We start from the raw sequence: 25,320 nt of genomic DNA, 5'->3' as shown, positions 1-25,320 counted from the left end.
GCCCAAATGACTTTGGCTTTTATATAGTTTAATGAATGCCCTTTGCTATTGGTATTGAAATCATATAGAAAAATGTCCTTATTTTTCCAGTGTTCAAAATGTTGACAAATGGATGCTCATTATGTTGTTCTTTCTTCTTCTGTGTTTGAAAAGTTTCATAGCAGAAAGATAAAAAGGAATAGTTTTTATGCAGTTTCATCTGTTGTTAGGAAAATATCCCCCCTCACCAAGAGTAACTAAAATATAATCCTTTGATGCTAAACTTTTGCATAATCATGATTCATAGAGGACTAATGCTGTTTAGTTTGATGACAGTGTTGGGATAGAAACGAGGGCCTCATATCTGCTCAGCAGGTTCTCTGTCACTGAGCTATATCCCAAGGCCTCCTTGAGACTGATTTTTAAATTATAAAAGTAATAGAATATCATTGGAAATTTAAAGAAAGAGTCAAAAACACCTTTATAGCCCGTTGCTAGCACAATCGCGAGTACACTATTGTATATTTCCCTCAAAATCTTATTTTATTATACATACATTTTAATTTTGTTCTTTATATACATTCAGTTTTTAAAATCTCTGTCATTATGTCATATGCTTTTTCATTATTAATACCTTATCTTCATAGAGACTATAACATAATGGACTGTTATAAAAGTGGTCATAGTCATTTCTGCTTTGATTTTGTAGGAAAAGATGGGGAAGCATTTGTTTGATTTTTCACTTATGTGAATACTACTGGGATTTAACTTTTTCTTTTTTGTATCTAGTGAATCTTTTCCTTAATTACATTGTAAGGTTTTGCTGTTTTTCTCAGCTAGTTTCATAGGTCAGTATATTATATTATATTATATCAGCATATTATAAATTCCTTAAAGTAAGCCTTTTGTCATATTTTATGTATAAGATATATATTTTACAATGGTAAATCTTTGAGGTAAAAAGGATGAAAATGATCAAGAGAAGAATGAAAACACTGTTGATGGACTTGGCTGATTTTACAAATTTGTCAAGGGCCATCTCTGTTTATGGGGTTATCAGTATCAATTAAAATTAACCCAGCCACATTTTTTGAAGGCTAACATAGGAAAATTACCCAACAATTTTAGATGTGTAGAGAAATTTCTTAAATATTCCTTAGGTACTATTGGAACAATATTACAGAGAGTATACTTTGGCTAAATGAATAATTACTCATTCCTTCCATAAAAAAATATTTTTTAAGTACAATTATATTGCTTTACTCAGAATACACCTATTGTTGGTGACTTAGTTGCTGGTATTAAATAGAATCAAATGTTTGGGGACAGATATGACTTTTTAAGAACAGTGTTTCAATATTATTTAATGTATAAACATTACAGCAAAGATATGGGCTTATCAGCTTTCCCATTTCTTTGTTGTTGTTTGCTTGTTCTCTTTTTCCCATTTGTGTACGTATTGGAGTAGTTTTTTTTAAATTGTGAAAACCATAACTTTAAATTTAATATCTTAACCATACATAAGTGCTCAGGTCAGTAGTGTTCAGCATACTCACATTATTGTGTAACAGAAGAGATCACTTTTCTAAATACATGTTTATTATTTTGTTTTTTAAGTCCACTATGATGACCAGGGAACAAATACATAAAGAGTATGATGCCCTACTTAAAAGTTCAGAGGAGCTTCTCAGTGCATTACAGAAGAAAAAACAGCAGCAGGAGGAAGCAGAAAGGTTGAGGCGTATACAAGAAGAAATGGAAAAACAAAGAAAAAGACATGAAGAAGATGAACAGCCTCGAAGGAAGGAAGAGGAGGAAAGGCGAATGTAGGGCATTTATATTGTTTTGCATTAGAAACTGAATTGAAGAGTGAATTCTTGGCAATTTAGACAATGGTTAATGACTATTTCTAAAGCCTTCTGATGCTTTTTGGGTGGCATGTTGGTGCTCAAATTGCAAAATTTTAAATTAAAACATTAATTATACATATTAGTGGAATTCGCTGATATTTCCCTATGTCATACTGTGTGCATTTATCAGGTACATCCACGCTTCTTCAGACCCTTCTCACCCTTCAGGTATCCTTCTCAGTCTCTAGTAATCATGATTTTATTTTCAGTTTGACTTGTTATTTGTTTTTTAGTTTTCACGTATGAGAGAGAACATGTGATATGTGATACTTTTATTTAATAATGATATTCTCTAGTTCCATCCATTTGGCTACATTGACAGGATTTCATTCTTTATGGCTGAATAATACTCCATTTTGTATATATACTGTATTTTTTAAACCCATTCATCTGCTGATAGGCACCCAGGCTGATTCTACATCTTAGTTATTGTGAATAGTGCCCCAGTAAATATGGGCATTAAGGAATCTTTTTACATATGCTGACTTAATTTCCTTTTGATATGTATCCAGGAGTGGGACAGCTGAATCACATGGTAGTTCTGTTTTTAGTTTTTTGAGGCATCTCTCTGTAGTTTTCCTTAGAGACTGTATATATTTAAATTCCCACCAATAGTATGTAAGGGTTTATTTTTCTTCACATCCTCACCAGCATTTGTTTTTTTTTGATAATAGTCATTCTAACAGGTGAGATCATATCTCATTGTAGTTTTGATTTGCATTTCCCTGATGGCTGGCTGATAACTTTGAACATTTTTTCATGTATTTATCGACCATTTGTATTTCTTCTTTTGAGAAGTGTCTGCTCAGATCATTTGCCCATTTATTAATTGTATTAACTTCTTCTTTTTAAGTATTTTGAGTTCTTTATATTTTCTGGTGATTAACTCTGTCAGATGAATAGCTGATAAATACATTATCTCCTTCAGTTGATCATCTCTTTACTATGTTGATTGTTTCCTTTGCTGTTTATTTTGATGTCATTCCATTTGTCTATTCTTGCTTTTGTCTGAACTTTTGGAGTCCCATACAGAAAATCATTGCCTATACCTATATCTTGAAGTATTTCCACTGTTTTCTTCCAGTAATTTCAGGTCTTACATTAAGATCTTTGATTCATTTTGAATTAGTTCTTTTTAGAGTGAGAGAGGAATCAAGTGTCAATCTTCTGCATGTGGATACCCAGTTTTTTCACTCTTGATCATGCTTTTGGCATGTTTGTCAGTAATCAGATGGCTGTAGCTGCATGGGTTCATTTCTGTGTTCTCTATTCTATTTCATTGGTCTCTGTTTTTATGCAAATACCACGCTGTTTTTGTTGCTGTGGCTCTGTAGTATGTTTTTAAACCATAAACAGTATTTCTACTCAGTATTGCTGTGCTTATTCTGGGTCTTTTGTTCTTCCATGTGAATTTTAGGATTTTTTTCTAGTTCTGTGAAGAATGCCATTGGAGTTTTAGTGTAGATTGCACTGAATCTGCATAGTATGGGTATTTTTAAAAAATTTAGTTGTAGATGGACACAGTATTTTTATTTTATTTGTTTTTTTGGGGTGCTGAGGATTGAACCCAGTGTCTCACACATACTAGGCAAGCACTCCAACACTGAGCCACAGTCTCAGCCCCAGTATGCACATTTTAACTATATTAATTTTTTCAGTCTGTGAATAAGGGAAGTCATTCCAACATTTAAATTTTTTTTTTAGTTGTAGTTGGACACAATACCTTTATTTTTTAAATTTGTTTTTATGTGATGCTGAGGATTGAATCCAGCACCTCACACATGCTAGGCAAGTGCTCTACCACTGAGCCAGAATCCTAGCCCTGTTCCAATTTTTAGTGTCTTCTTCAATCTCTTTCTTTAATGTTTTGTGATTTTCCTTATATAGGTCTTTCACTTTCTTTGCTAAATTTATTCTTAAATAATTTGTGTGCGCGCGCACATGTTTGTGTGCATGGTGTATCAGTCTTTTCTATGTCTTCCCTCTAAACAAATTCATTATTGATGTATAGAAAAGTTTCTAATTTTGTATATATTACATGTTTTAGATATGTTACATGTTTTATATGCTTCTACTTTACCGATTTTAGCAGTTCTAATAGTCTTCAGTGGAGTTTTTTTATATATTGAGTCATATCATCTACTTTAGAGAAATAATCTAACTTCACCTTTTCTATTTGTATGCCTTTTATTTTCATTCTCTTGTTTAATGGCTCTAGTTGGAGCTTCTAGTAGTACTATATTGAGTAAGAGTGGTAAAAGTAGACACCCTTGCCTTGTTCCTGATCTAAGAAGGAATGCTTTCAGGTTTTCCCTCCACCATTTATGATGTTGGTTATGGGCTTATCATATACAGCCTGATTTTCAGATTAGGGATGCTCAACTGGTAAAGCTTTTGAAAATATTCCCAAATCCAGCTGGGCTTGGTGGTTCATGCCTATAATCCCAGCTGCTTGAGGCTGATGCAGGAGATCAAGTTCAAGGCCAGCCTCAGCAACTTAGTGAGACTGTGTCACAAAATAAAGAATAAAAAGGGGTAGAGATATAACACAGTGATAGGGCACTGCTGGGTTCAGTTCCCTATACTGGAGAAGAAAGAAAGAGGGGTAAGGTGGAAGGGAGTGAGGGATGGATGAAGAAAGGAAATATTTCAAAATTGAAATAGAAAATCAAAATCTGAACCACTTCTCTCCCACTATTTTGGACAAGGGATACTTGAACTGGGTAATCTTGAGTTTTGGTTAGACTTTTACCCTTGAGGATTTCTTAACTACTTCTTAAAGCTATGGCTTGTATTTCATTTTATAAGGTAGAAAAAGGTACTTCTATTTTTTTGCAGTTTTAAAATTGATAGCGTTTTGGAAAATTGCAATTACAGGATAAACAGAAGAAATATGGGTTGTTTGGTTTGAAAAGGGAATAGAAGGAATTATGCATAATTAGGACCTTACAGTTAGCCCTTGTAACCAAGTCAATTTAGAGGTGTTATAGGTTATAGAATATAATTGTATTTGTTTTATTTACATATTGCTGGCAGTATAAATTTTATTAAAAATAAGTTGAGAATGTATGTGGCCAACAGGTTGGGTTCCTATTCTGTTATCTTTATTTATTAATAGTTAACTTGCGTTCTGAAGAATTCCTTATTTTCTGTTAAATTTTTGAAGAGTTTTTTATTTCTTATTAGGAAACTTGAGATGGAAGCAAAGAGAAAACAAGAAGAAGAAGAGAGAAAGAAAAGGGAAGATGATGAAAAACGTATTCAGGTATATACTTACTGACTGAATTTCTATCAAGGTAGAATGTACAAAGTTATAGAAGAAGTAAAAATAAGATCTTGATTTGGTAGTAAGCCATCACTAGTTTATCCTACAGACCAAAGGCAGTTCTGAAGGAATTATGGAGCTGGGGAAATGAGTTCAAATCCAGGCTCTGTCACTGACAGAAATTATGTCATCATATACTTCACAAATAGTGACTGTGGTCCACAGTGTCTCTTTAGAATGTGGATGAGTCATAATTGGGAACACTGAGAAAGTTATAGATGTTAAAGCATTTAGGACATATTATACTTCTATTACACTTAGGGAATGTCAGTGAACATTCACTTACGTCATAATTTTATGTATAAAAACTTTGTAGATATGGGTATTAATAATTTAGAATTAAGATATTCTCTCATGTACTTGTTGATTGATTGTATGTCCTCCTCTGAGAAGTGTCTGTTCAGGTCTTTGGCCCATTTGTTGATTGGGTTATTTGTTTTCTTATTGTTTAATTTTTTGAGTTCTTTGTATACTCTGGATATTAGGGCTCTATCTGAAGTGTGAGGAGTAAAAATTTGTTCCCATGATGTAGGCTCCCTATTTACCTCTCTTATTGTTTCTCTTGCTGAGAAAAAACTTTTTAGTTTGAGTAAGTCCCATTTGTTGATTCTTGTTTTTAACTCTTGTGCTATGGGTGTCCTATTAAGGAATTTGGAGCCCGACCCCACAATATGTAGATCGGAGCCAACCTTTTCATCTATCAGACGCATAGTCTCTGATTTGATATCAAGGTCCTTGATCCATTTTGAGTTAACTTTTGTGCATGGCGAGAGGAGGGGATTCAGTTTCATTTTATTGCATATGGATTTCCAGTTTTCCCAGCACCATTTGTTGAAGATGCTATCCTTCCTCCATTGCACCATCTCTAGCAGTCAGAGAAATGCAAATCAAAACCACCCTAAGATACCATCTCACTCCAGTAAGATTGGCAGCCATTATGAAGTCGAACAATAACAAGTGCTGGCGAGGATGTGGGGAAAAGGGTACTCTTGTACATTGCTGGTGGGACTGCAAAATGGTGAGGCCAATATGGAAAGCAGTATGGAGATTCCTGGGAAAGCTGGGAATGGAACAACCATTTGACCCAGCTATTGCCCTTCTCGGACTATTCCCTGAAGACCTCAAAAGAGCGTACTACAGGGATACTGCCACATCGATGTTCATAGCAGCACAATTCACAATAGCTAGACTGTGGAACCAACCCCGATGCCCCTCAATAGATGAATGGATAAAAAAAATGTGGCATTTATACACAATGGAGTACTACGCAGCACTAAGAAATGACAAAATCATGGAATTTGCAGGGAAATGGATGGCACTAGAGCAGATTATGCTAAGTGAAGCTAGCCAATCCCTAAAAAACAAATGCCAAATGTCTTCTTTGATATAATGAGAGCAACCAAGAACAGAGCAGGGAGGAAGAGCAGGAGGAAAAGATTAACATTAAGCAGAGTCATGAAGTGGGAGGGAAAGGGAGAGAAAAGGGAAATTGCTTGGAAATGAAAGGAGACCCTCATTGTTATGCAAAATTACATATAAGAGTTTGTGAGGGGAATGGGAAAAAAATAAGAAGAGAAATGAATTACAGTAGATGGGGTAGAGAGAGAAGATGGGAGGGGAGGGGAGGGGGGATAGTAGAGGATAGGAAAGGTAGCAGAATACAACAGTTACGATTATGGTATTATGTAAAAATGTGGATGTGTAACCGATGTGATTCTGAAATCTTTGTAATGTTTTGAATAAAAAAAATAAAAAAAAAAATAAACTAAAAAAAAAAAAGATATTCTCTCTATCCCACCATATTTAAAAAGTTTCATGTCTGAAAATAATTGATCATGTAATTGAATTTCTGTTTTACTGGGCTTTCATAATATATACTTAAGCATAACCAGCACTTTAAATTCTGATATCTTCAGTATAGGTACTGGTGTTAATTCACCACTTGGGATACTCGTGTGATGTTTGGGATATTCGGACTATAGTTTTAGAATGGTGGAACTCTGGTTCTTCTGCCTTCTGTTGGCTTTGGGAAAGTGAAGTATTAATGATAATATAGGAAAAAAATAAGACTTTAGAGATTTGTGGTTAAATAATATATATATCCATTAATATATATATAATATAAATTATATTCTATTAATATATATAATATATAAATATATCTTATTAAATATGTATAGTATACATAGTAATAAATAATTATATATCCATAATTTTTAAAAATATATTTTTTAGATGTTGATATACCTTTATTTTATTCACTTATTTTTATATACGGTGCTGAGAATCGAACCCAGTGCCTCATACATGCTAGGCAAGCTCTCTACCACTGAATCACAACCCCAGCCCCTATGTGTACGATTATTATTTTATATATATATACATACATACACACACACACACATACATACACACACATATAACATATAATAAATGTAATCCTTAGTTCTTAATAAGAAAGCATTTAGAACTAAGGAACTTAGTAAGAACTAAGAAACCATTAGGTCTTCTTTTTATTTTAAGTAATAATGAAGAGTGGTCCAAGTAACATGTGAAGAACTCTTGGTGAAATGGCTGTCTTGCTTGGTAGGCTGAGGTGGAGGAGCAGCTGGCCCGACAGAGGGAAGAGGAGCCCCAGCAGCAAGCAGTTCTGGAGCAGGAGCGCAGGGACAGGGAGCTGGCCCTGCGGATCGCCCAGAGTGAATCTGAGCTCATCAGTGATGAGGCCCAGGGTGACCTGGCACTCCGGAGGTACTGGGGCCCTTGTGTGGGAGGGTTGCACCTTCTCCATTTCTTTTTTTTATCTCTCTGCTTTTCAGTTACGTGTAAAAGAGAACAGGAGAAAATCATATCCCATAGATCCTGTTATGTTTGAAGTAAAATCATTGAAGTTATATCTACTTTTATACCCAAAGGAATGAAACAGTTGATTTGCCATTAAATTGTTGAACTGTTGAAAAATAAAATTTTAGTTAGTGAATATTCTGTTAAGAAAACATCTCAACTTTTATTCTGAAGTTGTCTTTAAGAGTATTACATATTAGGTAGACATCTAATTTCCAAGTCCTTGTCAAGCACTGAGAGAAATGATTAACTGTACTGTATGCAGTTTTTTGTTTATGATTTTTTATTTTCCTAAAGCTCATTTTTTTTAAACAATATTTCTGAAAGAAGGAGGTTTATCCTCCAGTGTCTCAGAATAAAAGGAGTTCCTTCCCAATAAAGGAGGTTAATCGTATTGAAATATTTGGGCTCCTCTGATTTCTGAATGATATCTCTAAATATCATAAAGGAGTGTGGAAGAATATGGAAATTCTTAATACTTCACAAGAAGTTTCAGGGAGGTTTTAATATTTTTCATTTAAAACTTATAAGAAAGAAACAGTAGTTGTTTTGATAACTTATTTGTAAGAAAAAAACAAAACTAGCTTGTAGGACTCCTCCATATGTTGACATGTATACTATATATATATGTATATACACTGAGAGGCAAACATATATAACAAAATACAGTTAACTGTAATAAAACTGTAGTTAAATTACAACCACTAGATGGAGCTATTTCTTTGTGAAATGAAAAGGCCTGGGTTCAAATTGCAAGGTGAATCATAAGGAAATTGCAATTTGAATTAGCTAAAAACACAGATGGGGAAGAAAAGGGTTTGTTAAGTTGCCTTTTTCTAGTAAATGATTATTTTGAGAAGCTCTCAATTATATATGAAAATGTTAGGGTAAATGAACTTTCTAGACCTATTATAAACAAAAGGTGTTATTATTAAGCTTTTGGGTTTGAGACTATTATAATTAAAATATTTTGGCTCATCTTTGCTTTTTGTATATGCAGACTTGGCTCAGCTGCTCTCCTGTTCTTTTCACTTGTGTCTGTTGGGATGACTAGAGAACTGACTAGCAGCTAGGCCAGACTTTGAGTAAGCCCTGCTCTGACAGCTGCTCTCTCTAATGTCTATGCTGCAGCACAACAGTGGACAGAGCAGGGTTTATTGTAGGTAAAGTTCATTTCTTAGTGACTCACTAATAGAATAATTATTGGTATTCATTGTCAAGCATTATGTTTATGCATCTGAAAGAGTAAGCTACATCCACTGCCATTCCATAGGCTGTGTGCAAGTCACTGCCCTGAATGTAGATTCCTTTCCTCTTTTCAGAAAGTACACTTCTTTCAGGGTGAGTCCACTCTAGAAAGAGTAGACATTTAGGATTTTCATGGTAAAATCATGTAAATGACAAGTTACCTGCAGTGTAAATTAAGCATAATTATCTAGTCTACGGGACCATTATTGAATAATGAGGTATGCAAGCCATTATGACTTTAAAGGCAGAAGAGTGAATTGGTTCTTTTGTGGTATAGCCCTAGATGCCTCCTCCTCTGCAGCCTTCTTCTATGACCCTCAGGTTCTCTGAGCTCCTTCCCTTGTTGTGATTATTTTATACTACATACTACAAGCATCAGCACTTCATTATGGATAATGTTTTTACATTAATATTCTATGTTTGATAGTTTTATTCCATGGACTATAATTTAATGTTTGTGAATGTTTATTTTACCTTTGTTAGTGTTGAATTCTTTCTATATCAAATTTATGAATGAGACTTCTCCAAATAAATTAATTTGTAAGAAACAGCATGAAAATTTCCATGGGCTCTGTGATGTGTAAATATATGCAGATGGATTTTGCTACAATAAACAATATAAAGTTGCTTTTCCAGCTTAGATTCCTGTGGAGTAACTTCTAAGTAACAATCATTTTCCACATGTTTTAAAATATAATCTACATCAACTGCATACATGAACCTTGATGCAAAGTAACACTTTCAAATTATCTGAAATTGTAATGTAATATTCAGTTTCTGTTAAGAATGAATCTCACAATGTACAAATTTTCCAATCCAGATGAATTTGCTCTTTAATTTTCATTGAATGCTTTTCATTTATTCTTTTATAATTACTTTAATGAAGATTTTTAAAATATATGAAAATTCTGAGTGATCTCTTACAGATGAAAGATGATTGAATTTTTTAATCCCATGAATAAAATAATTGAAACACAAATTGACCCAGTGTAGTTTTACAATTCAGAGTTGGTTTTGATATTAACTAAAATATATTCTTTTCACAGAAATGATGGAACAAGACCTAAAATGACACCGTATGTCATTTTTCTTTACTTTTTTTTTTTAAATATAGTATGGATATTTTGTGGGGAGTCGGTTTCCTCCAGGGAGTAGTTTATTTCATTTTATTAAAAGAGAGTGAGATAATATTGTTTCATTTTTTTTCCTTTCCTGAGGAAAATGTTTGATGCTCAATTTCAGTAGTTTTTGATTTGATTTCTTTTTTTGTGTGTTGTCTTTGCTTAAATGTTGATAGCTTATTTTACATATTTTTAACTTTCCCTTACCTTACATCTTTATAGCAGCAGGTATGGAGAAATAAATTCAGGTTTAAGAATATAATTAATTATAATAATATCTGAAATAGGTCATAGTCTGAAGTTACATATGTAATATCTTTTTTGTAATGTAAATCTCCCCACAGAGAGTGAATACTAGTAACACTTGGGATATAAATAAAATCTGAATTTTAACAGCTTTCAGGACTCCATATGTAACCTTTATTTTGGTGATTCCCAGCTCTGTCAGACATTAGTATGAATAGCAAATATTTTATAGATTGTGTAACCTATAAATATTTCCAAAAAATATATATAAAGGAAAAAGAAAAAGATAGTCATTTATAATAAAACATTAATTTATTTTAATATGAAACTACTTGTGCATAATTTCAACAGAAGACATAATCAAGTAATCAGATATTTTTACTTATCCATAGAATCTCTATGAATGCCATAACTACAAATGCAGATTGATATAGGAATGTTGTGTCAGAAACTCAAATGCCATGAAATTGTGAACAGTCCTTTTTAAAGTTCTGAACAGAACTATATACAATTTCCTCTCAATTACACAATATTTGTGTCACTAGAAAAAGTCTGTTTTAAAACCATGCAAAAAACATATTGTTTACGTGTGAAGCTTTGTTAACATGTGAAATGTGTATTTGTATGCATGTATTTCACCCTTATGTGTCTGGCAGACTTGTCAAAGTTACGTGTGTCATGGGACAGTTCTTCCTGTGCAGGATATTTAAAATTCCTGATTCCATATTACAGAACATGCCAGGAATGCACACCCACAACATCGTTGTTACTTCAGTGCCCCCAGAAATTTCAAAAATTATCTCTGATAGGCATTGTTTGCCCACCCTTCATTAGGACAACCACTTTGTTACCATTGAGCTTGAGTTATATAAGTCTTGCAACCAAGGTTTAAGATGAAATTATGAGCATTTGCATATAGTTTAGCAAAATTGGAGTGAAAAATAGCACCTATGTACAAGGATCATTTCTGTCAAATGAATTTGGTGTAGTGAGTTTGGTATAGGTCAGGTATAGCTGATTGTAAGGCCAGGAAGAATAATAATTCAGTAGAGATTGCCTACATTGTAGTGGTAAAGTATACAGAGAAATTTCTGTACAATCTACAGATCAAGTGGTAAAGAGCTTTGAAAAGGCATTTGACTCCCTTGAAACCTCTGTGGGAAACAGTGGAGTAAGATTTAGAACAAAGATTTGGTAAAAAAGGAAACATTGAGGGTGGGATGTAGTAGAATTAATAATACTTAGCAAAATCATACTGAATTTGTTGGCTAGAAAATTCTGAGAAACTACTTATATTGAGAAACTACTTAGATGGATTAAATGTATTGCTCAAAAGATGATTTTAATTGGACCATATTTGTGGGTTATGTATTATTGTCCTTCCTCATCAGTTTTGAAAGATTTCTTTTTCTCTGGCTCTGCTTGTTCAGATAGACCTCCACCAGTACCTGATTGTAGCCAATGTTCATTATAAGAGAAGAGAAATACAGACTGCTCTTTTAATCCCAGCTCTTAGCAGGCATCTTGGAAACTGCCCTGTAGCAAATATATTCAGCTTCTTTTCTCACAATTTTTACTAATCTGTAGGGTTTTGAGGTTACAAAGTAGAATTAATAGAATGAATGGGAATATGATTATGAGGATAGAAGAGCAAGAGTAGGAAAATAAAATTATGAAGTTAAAGTGTTGATGAGCACAATGAAACTTCTGTTTCATTTCACAGTATTAAGCAAATATTAAGAAAAGTTAGTCTCCAGGGTAATAAAGAAGAATAAGTTTTTGCTTTGGGAAATATTTATACTTGTAAGGCCAGAATGCTTCAGATCTTCCATTTAGCAAGTGTTTGTAAGATTTTCTTTCTTTCTTTTTCTGTTTTATTTTTTTTTTAATGATTTGATTTGGAGTTTTAGAGATTTGACTACATCAGATTTGTATTTAAATCCTGACACTGTAAAATATATTATCTTGGTTTACCACTGTGATGCTTTGTCTAATTAATATTTACTAAGCAAGACTGGAACAAAATACTAATATAGAATTCATATCCTGCCAAATTTCCCATATACATTTAGAACATGCTATTTATATTCTATATATAAGAAATACAGAAACATGGGCTTAAAGATATTTTATCAATAATTTTCTACCAAAAATGACTTTAATAGGATTTAAACAAAAATTTTGCCATGTTTAATAGTTAGATTATTTGAAAGTGTATCCTAGACTTTTACCAAGTAAAATAATTATAAATGACTAATATATGGATGATCATAATGAAAATATAAACTTTTAATGATATGTTCAGATCTTTTAAGTAACTTATGTAATGTGTCTTATATATAACTATGTCATATTATCATTTTTCTTATAGGGAACAAATGGCCAAAGAAATGTCAGAATTTTTGAGTAGGTTAGTTCAGGGTATTTGGGGAAATATGTTCGCCTCAAAATCATATTTAAAATTACTTTTGATTATTTGGACTAGAACCTGTTATATGAATGACCCACTCTTTTTCCATCTAAATTTTCTGTACAAGAAATGTCACTTTCACCCTATCCCATCCCAACGCAGAAAAAGATAAAAAACAATATCTATAAATTCATGTTTCTCAGTGAGGATAAATTGGCATTCTGAACGGGAAAATTTCTTGCCATTCTGCCTATCACCTGCCCCCACCAACTCCATCTCAGTAAGGGACTCCTTCCCCTCATCCAGAGGAAAAAAAGGTAGTTTTTAACTCCTCCTGAGGTGTGTGCTTCTCTTAATTTGGGAATCAACTACACCTAGTTGAAGGGGAAATGGAGGAAGAGTGTGGCTCCTAAGGGACTCTGCTCCACCAGTGGTTTTTAAAGCCACTGTATAAATAGACTCCCCAAAGAAAAGAGCTTCCTGACAGGATCTGGTCCATCACCTTTATAAGTGGATGTGAATCAATAACATTTTAATTGTTAATTTTGAAGTTACAAAATTAATTAAAAGTGCTAACTATTAAAAATCAACCCAGTTTTGCTACTATTTGTATTGTTTATGTGATTATCTTTATAACAAGTCTAATAGTCAATTACACCTTTATTTTAATATTTGAACTCCAGAGATGAGAGGAGGGGAAGAACATAAATGAATTGCATTCATAGATTTCTTCTAATGCCATTTTTTTAAGCAGGTGTATTTTTGCTTGAAATAATATGAATGGAAAGCTAGTATTTTTTAAATCATATTTTATGCAATAATAACTTGAATTCAGTGATATTTTAAAAAGCATCAAAATGCCCTTATGTATATTCTGGTGTCTTTTTTTATTTTTTTATTGGTTATTCAAAACATTACAAAGATTGCAGATGTGTATTCTGACAATCTATAAAACTATACTGTATAAATTAACTTTCTCTTTCAAAAGAAGGCAGCAACAACAAAACCCATAATGATTTTCAGCTTACTCTTCTAGAAAAGACTTCTAGAAGAATAGACCAAAAAAAGAACTTTTTTGGGGGGCAGAGGCAGTTTATTGAGTGGTAGTTTAGGCATGTAGAAAAGAATATATGAATAAAGTTTAAGTATAATTTATTGTCAAGGGTAATAGAGAGACCTTGCTGACACACAGCTGGCTCTTTTTGAGCAAAGCAATTAAGAATAAAAAGCTACATGGAATATTGCCAGTCATACAGTTTTTGAAAAATACAGATTCTGCAGTAAACCTAAAACAGCTTTTACCATAAAAATACAGGCAGGATTAAATGGCCACACATTTTTTTAAGTCCAGTCTTATATAGAAGACAATCACCATGTCAAACAATTTGAAACATGCTATATTTTGTTCTCTGAACTGAAAGTACATATAGGCCATAAAGGGTCAAAGATACCTTGTTTACTTCATTTTAAGCATAGTATTGAATAAACAATTTCCTTTACTTCAAGAAGAACATAATATACTTTCAAATAGCATTTTTCTGTAACATTTGTTAATTGTCTGTATCTTGACTATTTGCTAGGATTGTTATTTTTGAAAATGTAAAATGGTGAGAACATAAACTTATTTTTCATAATATACATTGATTATCCCTCTTTAAAAGGAAATATTTGCCGAGTACTAGATGATATAGAATTTTCTTGCATTAATCTGAGAAATGGCATTTTAGTTCTTTAATATTTAGTTATATTAATATTTGTGCTACCTTCTTTTCATGTCTTAAAGTCTGATTCAACTCCTCCTTTGTTACATTGAGCAGCTTGATTCTGAGTGTCTGCCATGTGCCAAGTGTAATCTTTTGCTGAAAAGTAATGTTCATTATTACAGAAATTATTCACATATTTTCTGATTAATGATCTCAAACTATGTACATAAAAACCAAATCTTCACTCTGAGTAGCATTATTATGAAAAGGTTGAATTTACCCCCATTTTATCGAGTATCTTAGAGTGTTTTCTTTCCTTTTTCTCATTCAAATGTTTTTCCTGAAAGGTGCAGGATACAACACTCATGTCCTTTGAAATCAGTTATCTACCTCTTGACTTAAAACCTCTTATGACTCACTAAGTATGGGGATATGGTTTGTTCTCTTATGGAACTTTTAGTGTTTCTAGACTCTAGCAGTTCTTTTATGACTTTGTTGCAGTTTGGCTACTCACCTGTGGACCCCATGAATGTCCTTATGCCCAGGGAGATTCTGAGTCAGTAGGTGTGGCCATCTGTAATAATGTTCAGCAGCCCCTGCAGGTGATGGAAATGAGCAGCCTAATGGCTCATAGAAAAGCCATTAATGTGTACTAATGATCTTTTAAATCTGCTGAGAATTTCTTTTTTTGTGTTTGAGAAATACATATAAATGTATTTTTTTAACATTAGCTGTTTATAGATCCATACGAATTTTTAAACTGAATTCTGGGGAAGTCCCTGTAACTAGAATAATGAGATCAAAAGTCCTGATGTAAAAATATAAGGTGGTTATCAAGTGTCATGCTGGAGAATTTTTTTTTTATGCTGGAGAATTTTAATTTACTTGACCATCTTTTAGTATACCTTTTTTCCTCCCAAGTATTGAGGGTTAATCCAGGGGCTCACACATTGGGGTCTACCTGAGATAGACCCCAAGCCCACCATTACACCATTTATTATCTATCAGAGACACAAAAATTATTATGTTTTTCTAGTAGTTTCCAGTTCTCAAACTTATGAACACTTTCTTGGCTCTTTAGTCAATGTTTCAAGTTTAAATACACAAAAATATATAATCATTACAGAGGTCCTGCTGTACAAGCCACCAAGGCAGCTGCTGGTACCAAGAAACATGATCTTAGTAAATGCAAATATGCAGAACTACGTGATACCATTAATACTTCTTGTGGTAAGTGTATGCAGAGGATGAAAAATGTGACGGGTCCATACTGATAGGTAATAAAATAAATATCTATATTGGCAATAGTCTTTTAAGTCTGTTGAAGATTTCTTTTTTTGATTTTGAGAAATATATACATATATATATGTGTGTGTATATATATATTTATATGTATTTTTTAACATTAACTGTTTACATATACATCAGATATAGAGTGGGATGGCATATATAATATATATATATATATATATATATATATATATATATTATGTAAATTAACTTAAACTGGTCTATTACTCTTTATTCCCTTGAAATAAGACCTAGTTTATTCAGAAAACCAAAGGAAATACTTGATAAATCAAGTGCATTTTGCCTGTGTCTTACCCAGGCCAGAGAGGAGGAGCAAGTACATGTTATGGTTTGGGCTACATTAATAACTGGCTCTTCTAATGTTATTTGTAATACTTAAACACCTGCATGTCTCAATCTTTTAGACATGAATACAGAGTGACAAATAGCAATGTAGTCATTTATTTTTAAATCTATTTTTCTCCCAACAGAAAAATTGTGTAAAAAACAATATTCAGAGGACCCCATATAGTTATGTTCTTGTTTAAAATCACAGTGTTTGAATTCAGGACTCTCTGTCTAGGAATGAAAACATCATGATTGGACAGAATTTCTCAGTGTGTTCTTTTCCTTTTCCCTGAATAGATCTGAATAATTGTGAATATAAAAAATGTGTTGCATCTAAATCTGGATTATTCTTGAGCATGACTTTTTATTGTTAACCTTTCTGGTTTAGTGTCTTCAAATATAGAATATCTGTTTAGTTCAATGTTCTTATGTAGAACAATTGATGTAAGATAGTAATAATGCTTGAGAAAATGCTCTGTTAATATAAAAGATAATATTATAAACTGCTCATTTTTATGAGTAACTTACTTTTGGTTTTGTACTATTAAATTAAAAGCAAAAACCTTAAGTGTGTATGTGTGTGTGTGTGCACGTGCATGGATATGGTAGATAGATAGATGTATGTACATCTTTTTATGCAACAGCACAATTTTGTTAGGTGAATAAATTAGGATGTTAACTTTTTAAATTTTTTGACTCTATGTAAATCAATAGATATTGAGCTCCTGGCAGCTTGCAGAGAAGAATTTCATAGGAGACTAAAAGTGTATCATGCGTGGAAATCTAAGAACAAGAAGAGAAATACTGAAACAGAGCAATGTGCTCCAAAGTCTGTTACTGATTATGGTAAAAATAAATCTGTACTTTTGACTGTTCTAAAGCATATGTATATAAATATATCTAACTATGTTTGACTTTCAGGTAAAAATATCCAATGTAAATTTTTTCTTACTCTGGACAGTAATCCTTTGAACCTGATAACAGCACAGTGGCCTGTCCTTTGTAGCTTTATTTTTATTTAAAGCTATTTTTGTTAAAATTTATTGAGTTTATTTGTTAAAATAAATTCTAGAGGTTAGAATTTTCTTGTCTGTACTGCAGACATTGTTCAGTACTGTTGTAAATACATAGTTTTCCACACATAAATATTCACATACATTAAGTTATGTACTCTTTCATGTGTGAAAATGTAAAGATTACTATGATTTTTTACTTTCCATGTTAAATGAGTTTGACATGTGAAAAATGAATGTTTTTGTTTTCTACAAATTTTATTATTTTTAAGTTTAATGTAGCTCAGTTTCTTGGAGTATTTCTCTGAAATACCCAAATATTGTTATGTTTTTAATATCTAGGTCTTAGTATCTTCTGGTTCCTCTCAGAATAGGATTATAGCCCAGAAAAGGAAAGGAATTTGTACATATGTTCTTCATTAACATTGTAATTCCTTTGTTTAAAAAAGGTCACTGCAAATCTTTTATAATTTTGTAAAATGTGAGTGAGAAATGTTATTTTGGTTCAGACTAGTTAGTGTTGTGCCTGCACCATGAATTGATTTTTTTGACTGGGATCTTATTATGTAAAAGGCCAGGTATATATTTGAAATTAGAAAATGATCAGATTTAACCTAGTAAAAGCAACATAAGCTTTAACATTAATTTTCCGAATACCTGTGATATGTGTGTTGTAATTTCTATCTTTAAAGCAATTATTGGAATTTCATTTATTCAACTTGCTGCTTTTATACTGTCATGGCTTATTAGCTTAGTTCCAGTTAATGTCAAGATGATAGCAGGCTTAATATCTTTTTTCAAAAAGGGATGTTTTCTTGACACTTGATAGTAGAGTTAGTAATTATGACCCAAGTTTCCTTAGAAAATGAGCTCTTGGATGTATTTTGCTTTTCTTGGATGTATTTTATTTACCTTCCAAGTAAATAAAAGCAGTGATTGAATAAAGTCAGTTAAATGGTGAAATTTTAGCATTTCTAAATTGTTGCAAGGAATAGATTGAGGGCAACATTGTTATTAGTAAGGAAGATGTTAATGCCATTGAAAGCTGAAAGGGTGTTACCAGGCAGAATATAACACTGTGAAGAGACATTGAGACCTTACATATAACTAAAAGATGGCAGATGGAAGCTCCATTAAACATTTTCTCTGTGTATTGAAGATGACAGAATGATTTCATTACCTGTTCATTGCCTGTATACCAAATTTCTGGCACAACAGCAATGAGCTGTTCTTTTTTTGCTGTAAATGGTCTAAGTATTACCTTTAGACTGAAAGATTTTCATTATGTTGTACTTCAAAATTTATATATCTCAGTGATTATACTCAAAGCAAAAAAAAAACTAATATTATAATATTCAGTGCACAGACTTTAAATGAGTGTACAAATATTTCATATATTTTTAAACCAAACTTTGATGCTTTATTTAATCTAGCTTTGCCCCCAAAGGTACAAGTAATATAAAATTCACCTTGTAGGTTTAAGTACTGTTTCTGTTACTTGTTTATTGGAGACAACAAAAGAGTAAATTAGGAAAATTTCCTAATAATGCCATCTGGGTTTACGAGTTAACTTAAGAGATTTTATATGAACATAATTTATATGTATTTAGCCTTCAGATGATTTGAATATCAGTCATTTTTAGTTCTGCTCTGAACCTATCTTGCTTTTCTCTTATAAAATTTAATCTGACACAGGAGTATAGCTAAAGGGAAAGGTGAAGGGGAGATCAAGATGTTTATTAACAGTTCAGTTGAGAAAATTCTACACTTAGATGGTTTCCTAAGGGGACAGACAGCTAGGCACTCTTTAAAAGGAATCGATACACAGTCTGATATTTAGAAGGATTAGAATTCATTCATTTAAGAAAATAAAATGATATTTTGATTAACAAATATATAATTTGATATTATTGACTCCAAAAATAAACATTGACATTTCTTGGCCAATGCCTATAATAATGAGTGAGAAGCTTTCAGACCCTTTTCTTGTGCTGTGCTTAATGAACACACTCTCATCTCATTTACTGCACAAAAAGATTTTCAGAAGTAATTTTTAAGAGAAGTGACAAATTGCCCCCAGTAAATATTTATAATAATTAATTGCTTAAAACAATGATTTTGTAAATACTTTTATCCTATAATTCTTAAAACAAAAATGGCATAAGATTAAAATTTAGAAAATTTTAAGAAATTAAAACATACTGAATATATGATAAAAGTACTGAGTCTATTAAGTCATTGTGTTAGGTTTTTTGTTTGATATTACTGAGTCCCAAAATTAAAAGAATTTCCTAAAAAAATAGCTTTTTTTTAAGATCAGAAAGTAGTGTCTGCTTGTACGTTTTGGCTTTATGCTAAGATATTTACTTGTTAGTCACCACCTCAATTGATGGGATGGAATTACAAATTAGAAATGCTCATTTATTGGTTTTGGCATTTTTATCTTTTCTTCAACATAAAATATTTGTTCACAGATTTTGCATCATTTTTGAACAATTCACGTAAGTCAATGGGTGGTAACTCATGAGCTAACTGGAAGATGGGTTAAAATACTTTACAAAGTACTAACTTCTGTTAAACATTGTTTTGCTACAATTTTAAGTGGAATTGAAGTATATTAAAGTTAGTTTATCCTTATTAAGATATATTTTAACTTGAGATGATGCTTTTGTTTGGGTTATTCCAAAATACATATGCAAAACAAATCTAATTAAATCATTCTCTTGTTTTTTCAAATTACTTCCATTTTAAAAATAACTTTTTAATTGAATATACACAATTCTTATTGTAGCAAAACTATTTCAACTTAGCAACTGATCTTTTAGAACAAGGACTAACTTAGGTGCTGTATTTTCAAACTCCGTGATGATATCTGAACTTCTAGCCAGAAAGATTTGAATTTTGTATGGGAATTTGCAAAAGTTTAATGAAGATTCCTCCTAATAGGGAGAGAATATTATTTTGTTACTTTTATAACTTCCTTTGATACACCTTCTTCTATAATTTAGAAGCTTTGGGTGTCCTTAGTATACACTAGATTTCTTCCAGAATCAAGTGAGCAATAATGATTTGGATATAATGTCATGTTCATTTTATTAACTAGTTGAGCCTGATTTTTTAAATGTTTCTAATAATTTATAGGGCTATATTTGAAGCATTTCACATTTTTGAAGATAATGCACTCTGATGAGAAAGAAAATAATTTAGATTGGTTTCAAGCTATTTAATATCTATTTTTTTTTTTAACTTTTCCAGATAGATACTAGTTTCTAGCTTCCTCAACAAATTTTCAGTTCTCTCATTAGCAGAAATGGCTATGAGAGACTTTTTGGTTTTTCAATTGTATTCAATGTGTTGAGTTACAGGAGACTTGTTTTAAAAGAAAAAAATAGGTTAATTAATGGATGACTGCCAGTTTCAGAGTATATTTCCAATCAACTGGACGTTAAATTTTAGTTTACTATTTAAGATGGAAGGAAGGGGTTTTTGTTTTTTGATCCTTTTAAGGGTATTAGTACTGAGTTAGCACAAGTATAATCACTGTGCTAAAAGTAGCTTTTTGGGAACAGGAACAAAAGATTAAATAAGCACATCTCTGTTAATAATGCTTAAGGTGTTGCGAAGTTTTTAAAGTCACTAACCCAACTGGCTTCTCATTCTTTCATAGGTATATATAGCTTTGCTAACTGCTTTTTTCTTTCCCTGGTTTGCAAAGAAATTCAACTGCTATAACCCGTTTGCTGTTTCTTGGTGTAGAAAGTAGAGTGAGAGTATTTTCATCCTTTCAGTATTTGAAAGTTCTTACAAAAGCCACGTGGCTGTCCTTGATTTTTATAACATATATATCTTATACAATTTTTCATTGACATACTTTGATTTTCATACTGATATTCTTGGAACTGCAATAAATGGTTGGTCTACTTTTAAAGTTGTGAGTATAAAGCATATTAAACAGGCTTACCAAAATTATGCTATTAAAGATGTAAAGTCATTGCCCCAGGGAAATGTTTGTATTTGCAGATAAAATAAAAACCTAATTGTTCTGTAATGAAAATTGAGTAAGGGAAGAAAGATTAATATGAGCGCATTGCTTAGTACTAGCAGAAAAGCAAAGATTTTTATTTTCTACTGGTGAGGAGAAGCAAACATTATAGCCTTTCCACTTATTTCAGTGGATTTCCAAGAGAAAAGTGATTTCAAAGTAAGTAAATATTCATGCTTACTCTGTAGGTCTTTTGGGTGGTTTTGTTAAGAATTTGCTGAAATATTTTTAATATTTGTGTTATCTTGGCTGTTTGAAATCCCCAAATCCATTAAAAAAAGATTTTTTATGGCTTCCACATTTTGTAAAATAGTGATTAAATCAACAAATCTTTTCAAGTTTTTTTACATTACTGTTTGTTTTCTTGTAAATAGTTCAACAGAAATTACTCTGCAGAATCCATTGGAGAGCTTTTGAAATCTAGTAAATAGTACTAGTAAATAATATTTTTCTTCTGCCACGTGAGTTTATTTCAGGTTACTGCTGACAGTCATTTGTGAGAATCTGCTAGAGTTTTGGTGGTGATGGTGGTGATGGTGGTGGTGGTTGTGCGTGCACCCATGCATGGGTTGCCAAGGAACATCTTTAGGGAACGATAACAAATCACATTCTTAATTGAATTCATTTATTGGTGATTAATATTTACACTTTAAGTTTGCTATTATGAGTCCCCCCAACTTTTTGGTAAAAATTCTTGTGCATTGTAGTATTGAAGTCTGTTTCTTTTCCCTTGAGCTGTTGTGACTTTTCTTATGGTGTGTGATAGCTCAGCAGAATCCAGCAACTCAGCTTCCTGCCAGGCAGCAGGAGATGGAAATGAACCGGCAGCAGCGTTTCTTCCGCATTCCATTCATCCGCCCTGCTGACCAGTACAAAGACCCTCAGAGTAAAAAAAAAAGGCTGGTGGTATGCTCATTTTGATGGACCCTGGATTGCCAGGCAAATGGAACTCCATCCCGATAAACCACCCATCCTTCTTGTGGCTGGTATGTATGATACACGTGGAAATAAAAAAATGTATAAAACAAAAAGGATTATGACCCCCTTAAGTGAAACATTCTAATATATAATGCAATAATTCATTTAATTTGAGGGTTGAGTGGTGGAGTTTGGAGGCTAAGTTACATTTCCAGTTAATTGAGGATTAACTGATTTATAATGTAAAATTGCTTAGATTAATTATATCCTAGTAGAGCACATCCAAACTTGTCGGTATCCTAAGAAACTTCACTGATGTTTAATTAAACCCATTGCTTTTGTAATAGCTTGAGGACATGTAGCATTTTTATTAACCTTGATGACTTGTTTGATCAATGGTAATGTTTATAAATTTAGAAGGGTTCCTTAGTGGGGAACAAATTTAAGTTGTTTCTGGTAAATTTATTAAGCAGATTTTCATCTTAAGAAAATAAAATCTTAGCTCTCCAATCTATGAGAATTGATAGTATTTAAGGAATAGAGCTCATAAAAAGTGGTTCTGAAAAGAGACACGATAATTTTCTGATGTCTCCTTATGCAGGTAAGGATGACATGGAGATGTGTGAGCTGAATCTTGAAGAGACTGGCCTGACACGGAAGCGTGGTGCTGAGATTTTGCCAAGACAGTTTGAAGAGATTTGGGAACGCTGTGGAGGCATCCAGTACCTTCAGAATGCAATTGAGAGCAGACAAGCTCGACCCACATATGCAACAGCCATGCTGCAGAATCTGTTAAAGTAGATGTTGCACACTAACATTATAGCTGGGATCCCTGGTACTGGGTAGGGAGTGTGACCAAGAGATTAACCCTTCCTTGCTCATGTTAGAATTACTTATGCACAATGAGCAGATTTTATAATCATGGCTTTTCGTTAATTTAAAGTTAATTAAGGTTATGGTAGTGAATTTGGGACCTAAAAATTATTTTTGAGTATATGGCAGTAACTCTTAAACTTCTCATTATTCTCATGCTTGTTACACTTGGACTGATTCTGACATTTCTCATTCTTTGCCAACAGACTTCCTAAAGTCCATGATGATTGTTCTCAAGGAAAAGAGAAATTTTTAAAACTTTCAAAATACTTGCTATTTATGGATGACATGGTATGTTCTAACTGGAATAATGAAACCTTAAATTTACAAGAATTAAGGCACTTAAAATTATCAAGACACTGATGTTTGTGATCTGAAAAGCTGTGTATTTTCTCTGCTTTTTCAGAAATTCATGGAAACTTTCATTAAAGATGGAAATTCTGACTTTTTTCCCCTCTCCTTTGCAGTGTATCTTAGTTTGGGTGAAGTAGTTCTTCCTAAGTCCTAGAATTTTGGAAGGAGCTTCAATTTATTTAATTGTTCTGGGATAAAGGAGGAACCAATGATATCCAGCACAGATTAGTTTTCTTTCTTTCTTTTTTTTTTCAATCAAATTTTATGTCAGAATATTCTTTTGATGTTTCATGGACAAATAAAGGAAATTCAGATTGCTTAACTGTCTAAAAGTTTTGAGCTAACTCTTTTAAGAAAGGGAAACAGGGTTTAGGTGGCCCTTTGGCTTAACTGGGCTAAATTAAAATCTTTCAAGTTCATCTCTATTGTGATTTTTGTATCAGAATCTTGTCCAAGTTGTTTCGTATGATTTAAGCTGATGTTCTGCTTCAAAATCTTTTTAAAAAAACATTCCTAAATTCTTTTTTGTCCTTTGTGATTTTGGTAATTGTAGAGTTGTTTTATAAGCTTTGTAATTCAAAAGCCCTTGTACTTAGTGTGCTTGTTTCATATAACAGATAATTTAAAAAAGTTTTCTTTGTGTGCTGTTAGCCCTGATCAGATGTTGGCAATTTCAAGCCTAATATTTATGACTTTCACATTAGGAATTTAGAGATAAAAATATATCAAGGAGTTACGTTGACAATCCTAAGAAGTCTTGTTTGTATTTTAGAATAAAGTTAGAAAGTAAAATTATTCTCTGTACCTTTTTTTCCCCCTGATTTTTAAACATGCTAACCTTTGAAATGAAATTTCAGTGATTTTTTTTTTTTCCTTAGAAAGAATACCTTGGTTAGGAAAATATTTCCCAGCTGATTGGGTTAATGTTTGGGAGCCACAGACACTGTTTTCAGAATTGCTTCTCTCATAATGTCTTAGTACAGGAATATTTATTTATTATGATGCTGTGCAAATGATTGTCTTGTGTTAAGGAAATGGAATGGCCCTTTCTGTGCTATTAATTAGTTGAGAATGTGAATGTGATTATCTTTTGGAGGCTATACTGCTTACACTTACCCACCCTTGGATCTTTTGGTTCCTATGATTGGTGACAAAAGGTGTAGTTACTGAAATAAATGACCTGTTTTCTCTCTTCCATCTCTCGCCTTTAATTGGTGTTTTTGTTTGTGTAGGATAGTGAAGATTAGCTTTATTTCATAATTATTACTAATGATTAAAGTCCTTGAAAAAAAAATTTAGTAACCAAATTGATTTTTGATGACTTGTCTCTTCCATATGGTTTTCAGAAGTAGTTTTATGTATCTCTTAGATATATGAATAGGCACTGGATGGAAAATTAATTAAAAAGTTCAAAATTATTATAATTAAAAAGTTCGAAATTATTATAATTAAAGAACTTAATGTTTTGAAGAATTTGAAAGAAATATATCACAGCAAAGCATTATTACAAGTCTTCTTGGTTTTTTGACTAAGAGTTAATAAAATTAGAGTCAGTTTTAAGTCACTTTGTTTCTAATTATGTCACCCGACTGTCCTAGAATTTATCTATTTAAAATAGTCTCCTGAGTTAATGTGCCTATCAGAACTGCCCTGATTCAGGTAGTAGTGTAACCTACATACAGCAGGTGTGCATATT

The 25,320-nt window shown here is 32.3% G+C and overlaps 1 protein-coding gene across 1 annotated transcript in view; it reads left to right on the top strand.

The window, feature by feature from the left end:
- LOC143401914 (unconventional myosin-VI-like) overlaps window positions 1-23,627 on the top strand; it is an 80,014-nt gene extending 56,387 nt beyond the window's left edge. Inside the window, 9 exon segments of the mRNA XM_077109729.1 lie at window positions 1,597-1,805; window positions 5,076-5,154; window positions 7,805-7,965; window positions 15,913-16,016; window positions 17,139-17,270; window positions 19,912-19,938; window positions 22,246-22,367; window positions 22,369-22,465; window positions 22,999-23,627. Coding sequence (XP_076965844.1) covers window positions 1,597-1,805; window positions 5,076-5,154; window positions 7,805-7,965; window positions 15,913-16,016; window positions 17,139-17,270; window positions 19,912-19,938; window positions 22,246-22,367; window positions 22,369-22,465; window positions 22,999-23,198 — 1,131 coding nt within the window. The 3' untranslated portion in view covers window positions 23,199-23,627.
- Window positions 23,628-25,320: the final 1,693 nt, after the last annotated feature.

Source organism: Callospermophilus lateralis, chromosome 6 (assembly GCF_048772815.1).
Source record: "Callospermophilus lateralis isolate mCalLat2 chromosome 6, mCalLat2.hap1, whole genome shotgun sequence".
NCBI lineage: Eukaryota > Metazoa > Chordata > Mammalia > Rodentia > Sciuridae > Callospermophilus > Callospermophilus lateralis.
Note: the sequence above shows the minus strand (reverse complement) of the source record. Positions and strands in the feature narration are given on the sequence as shown.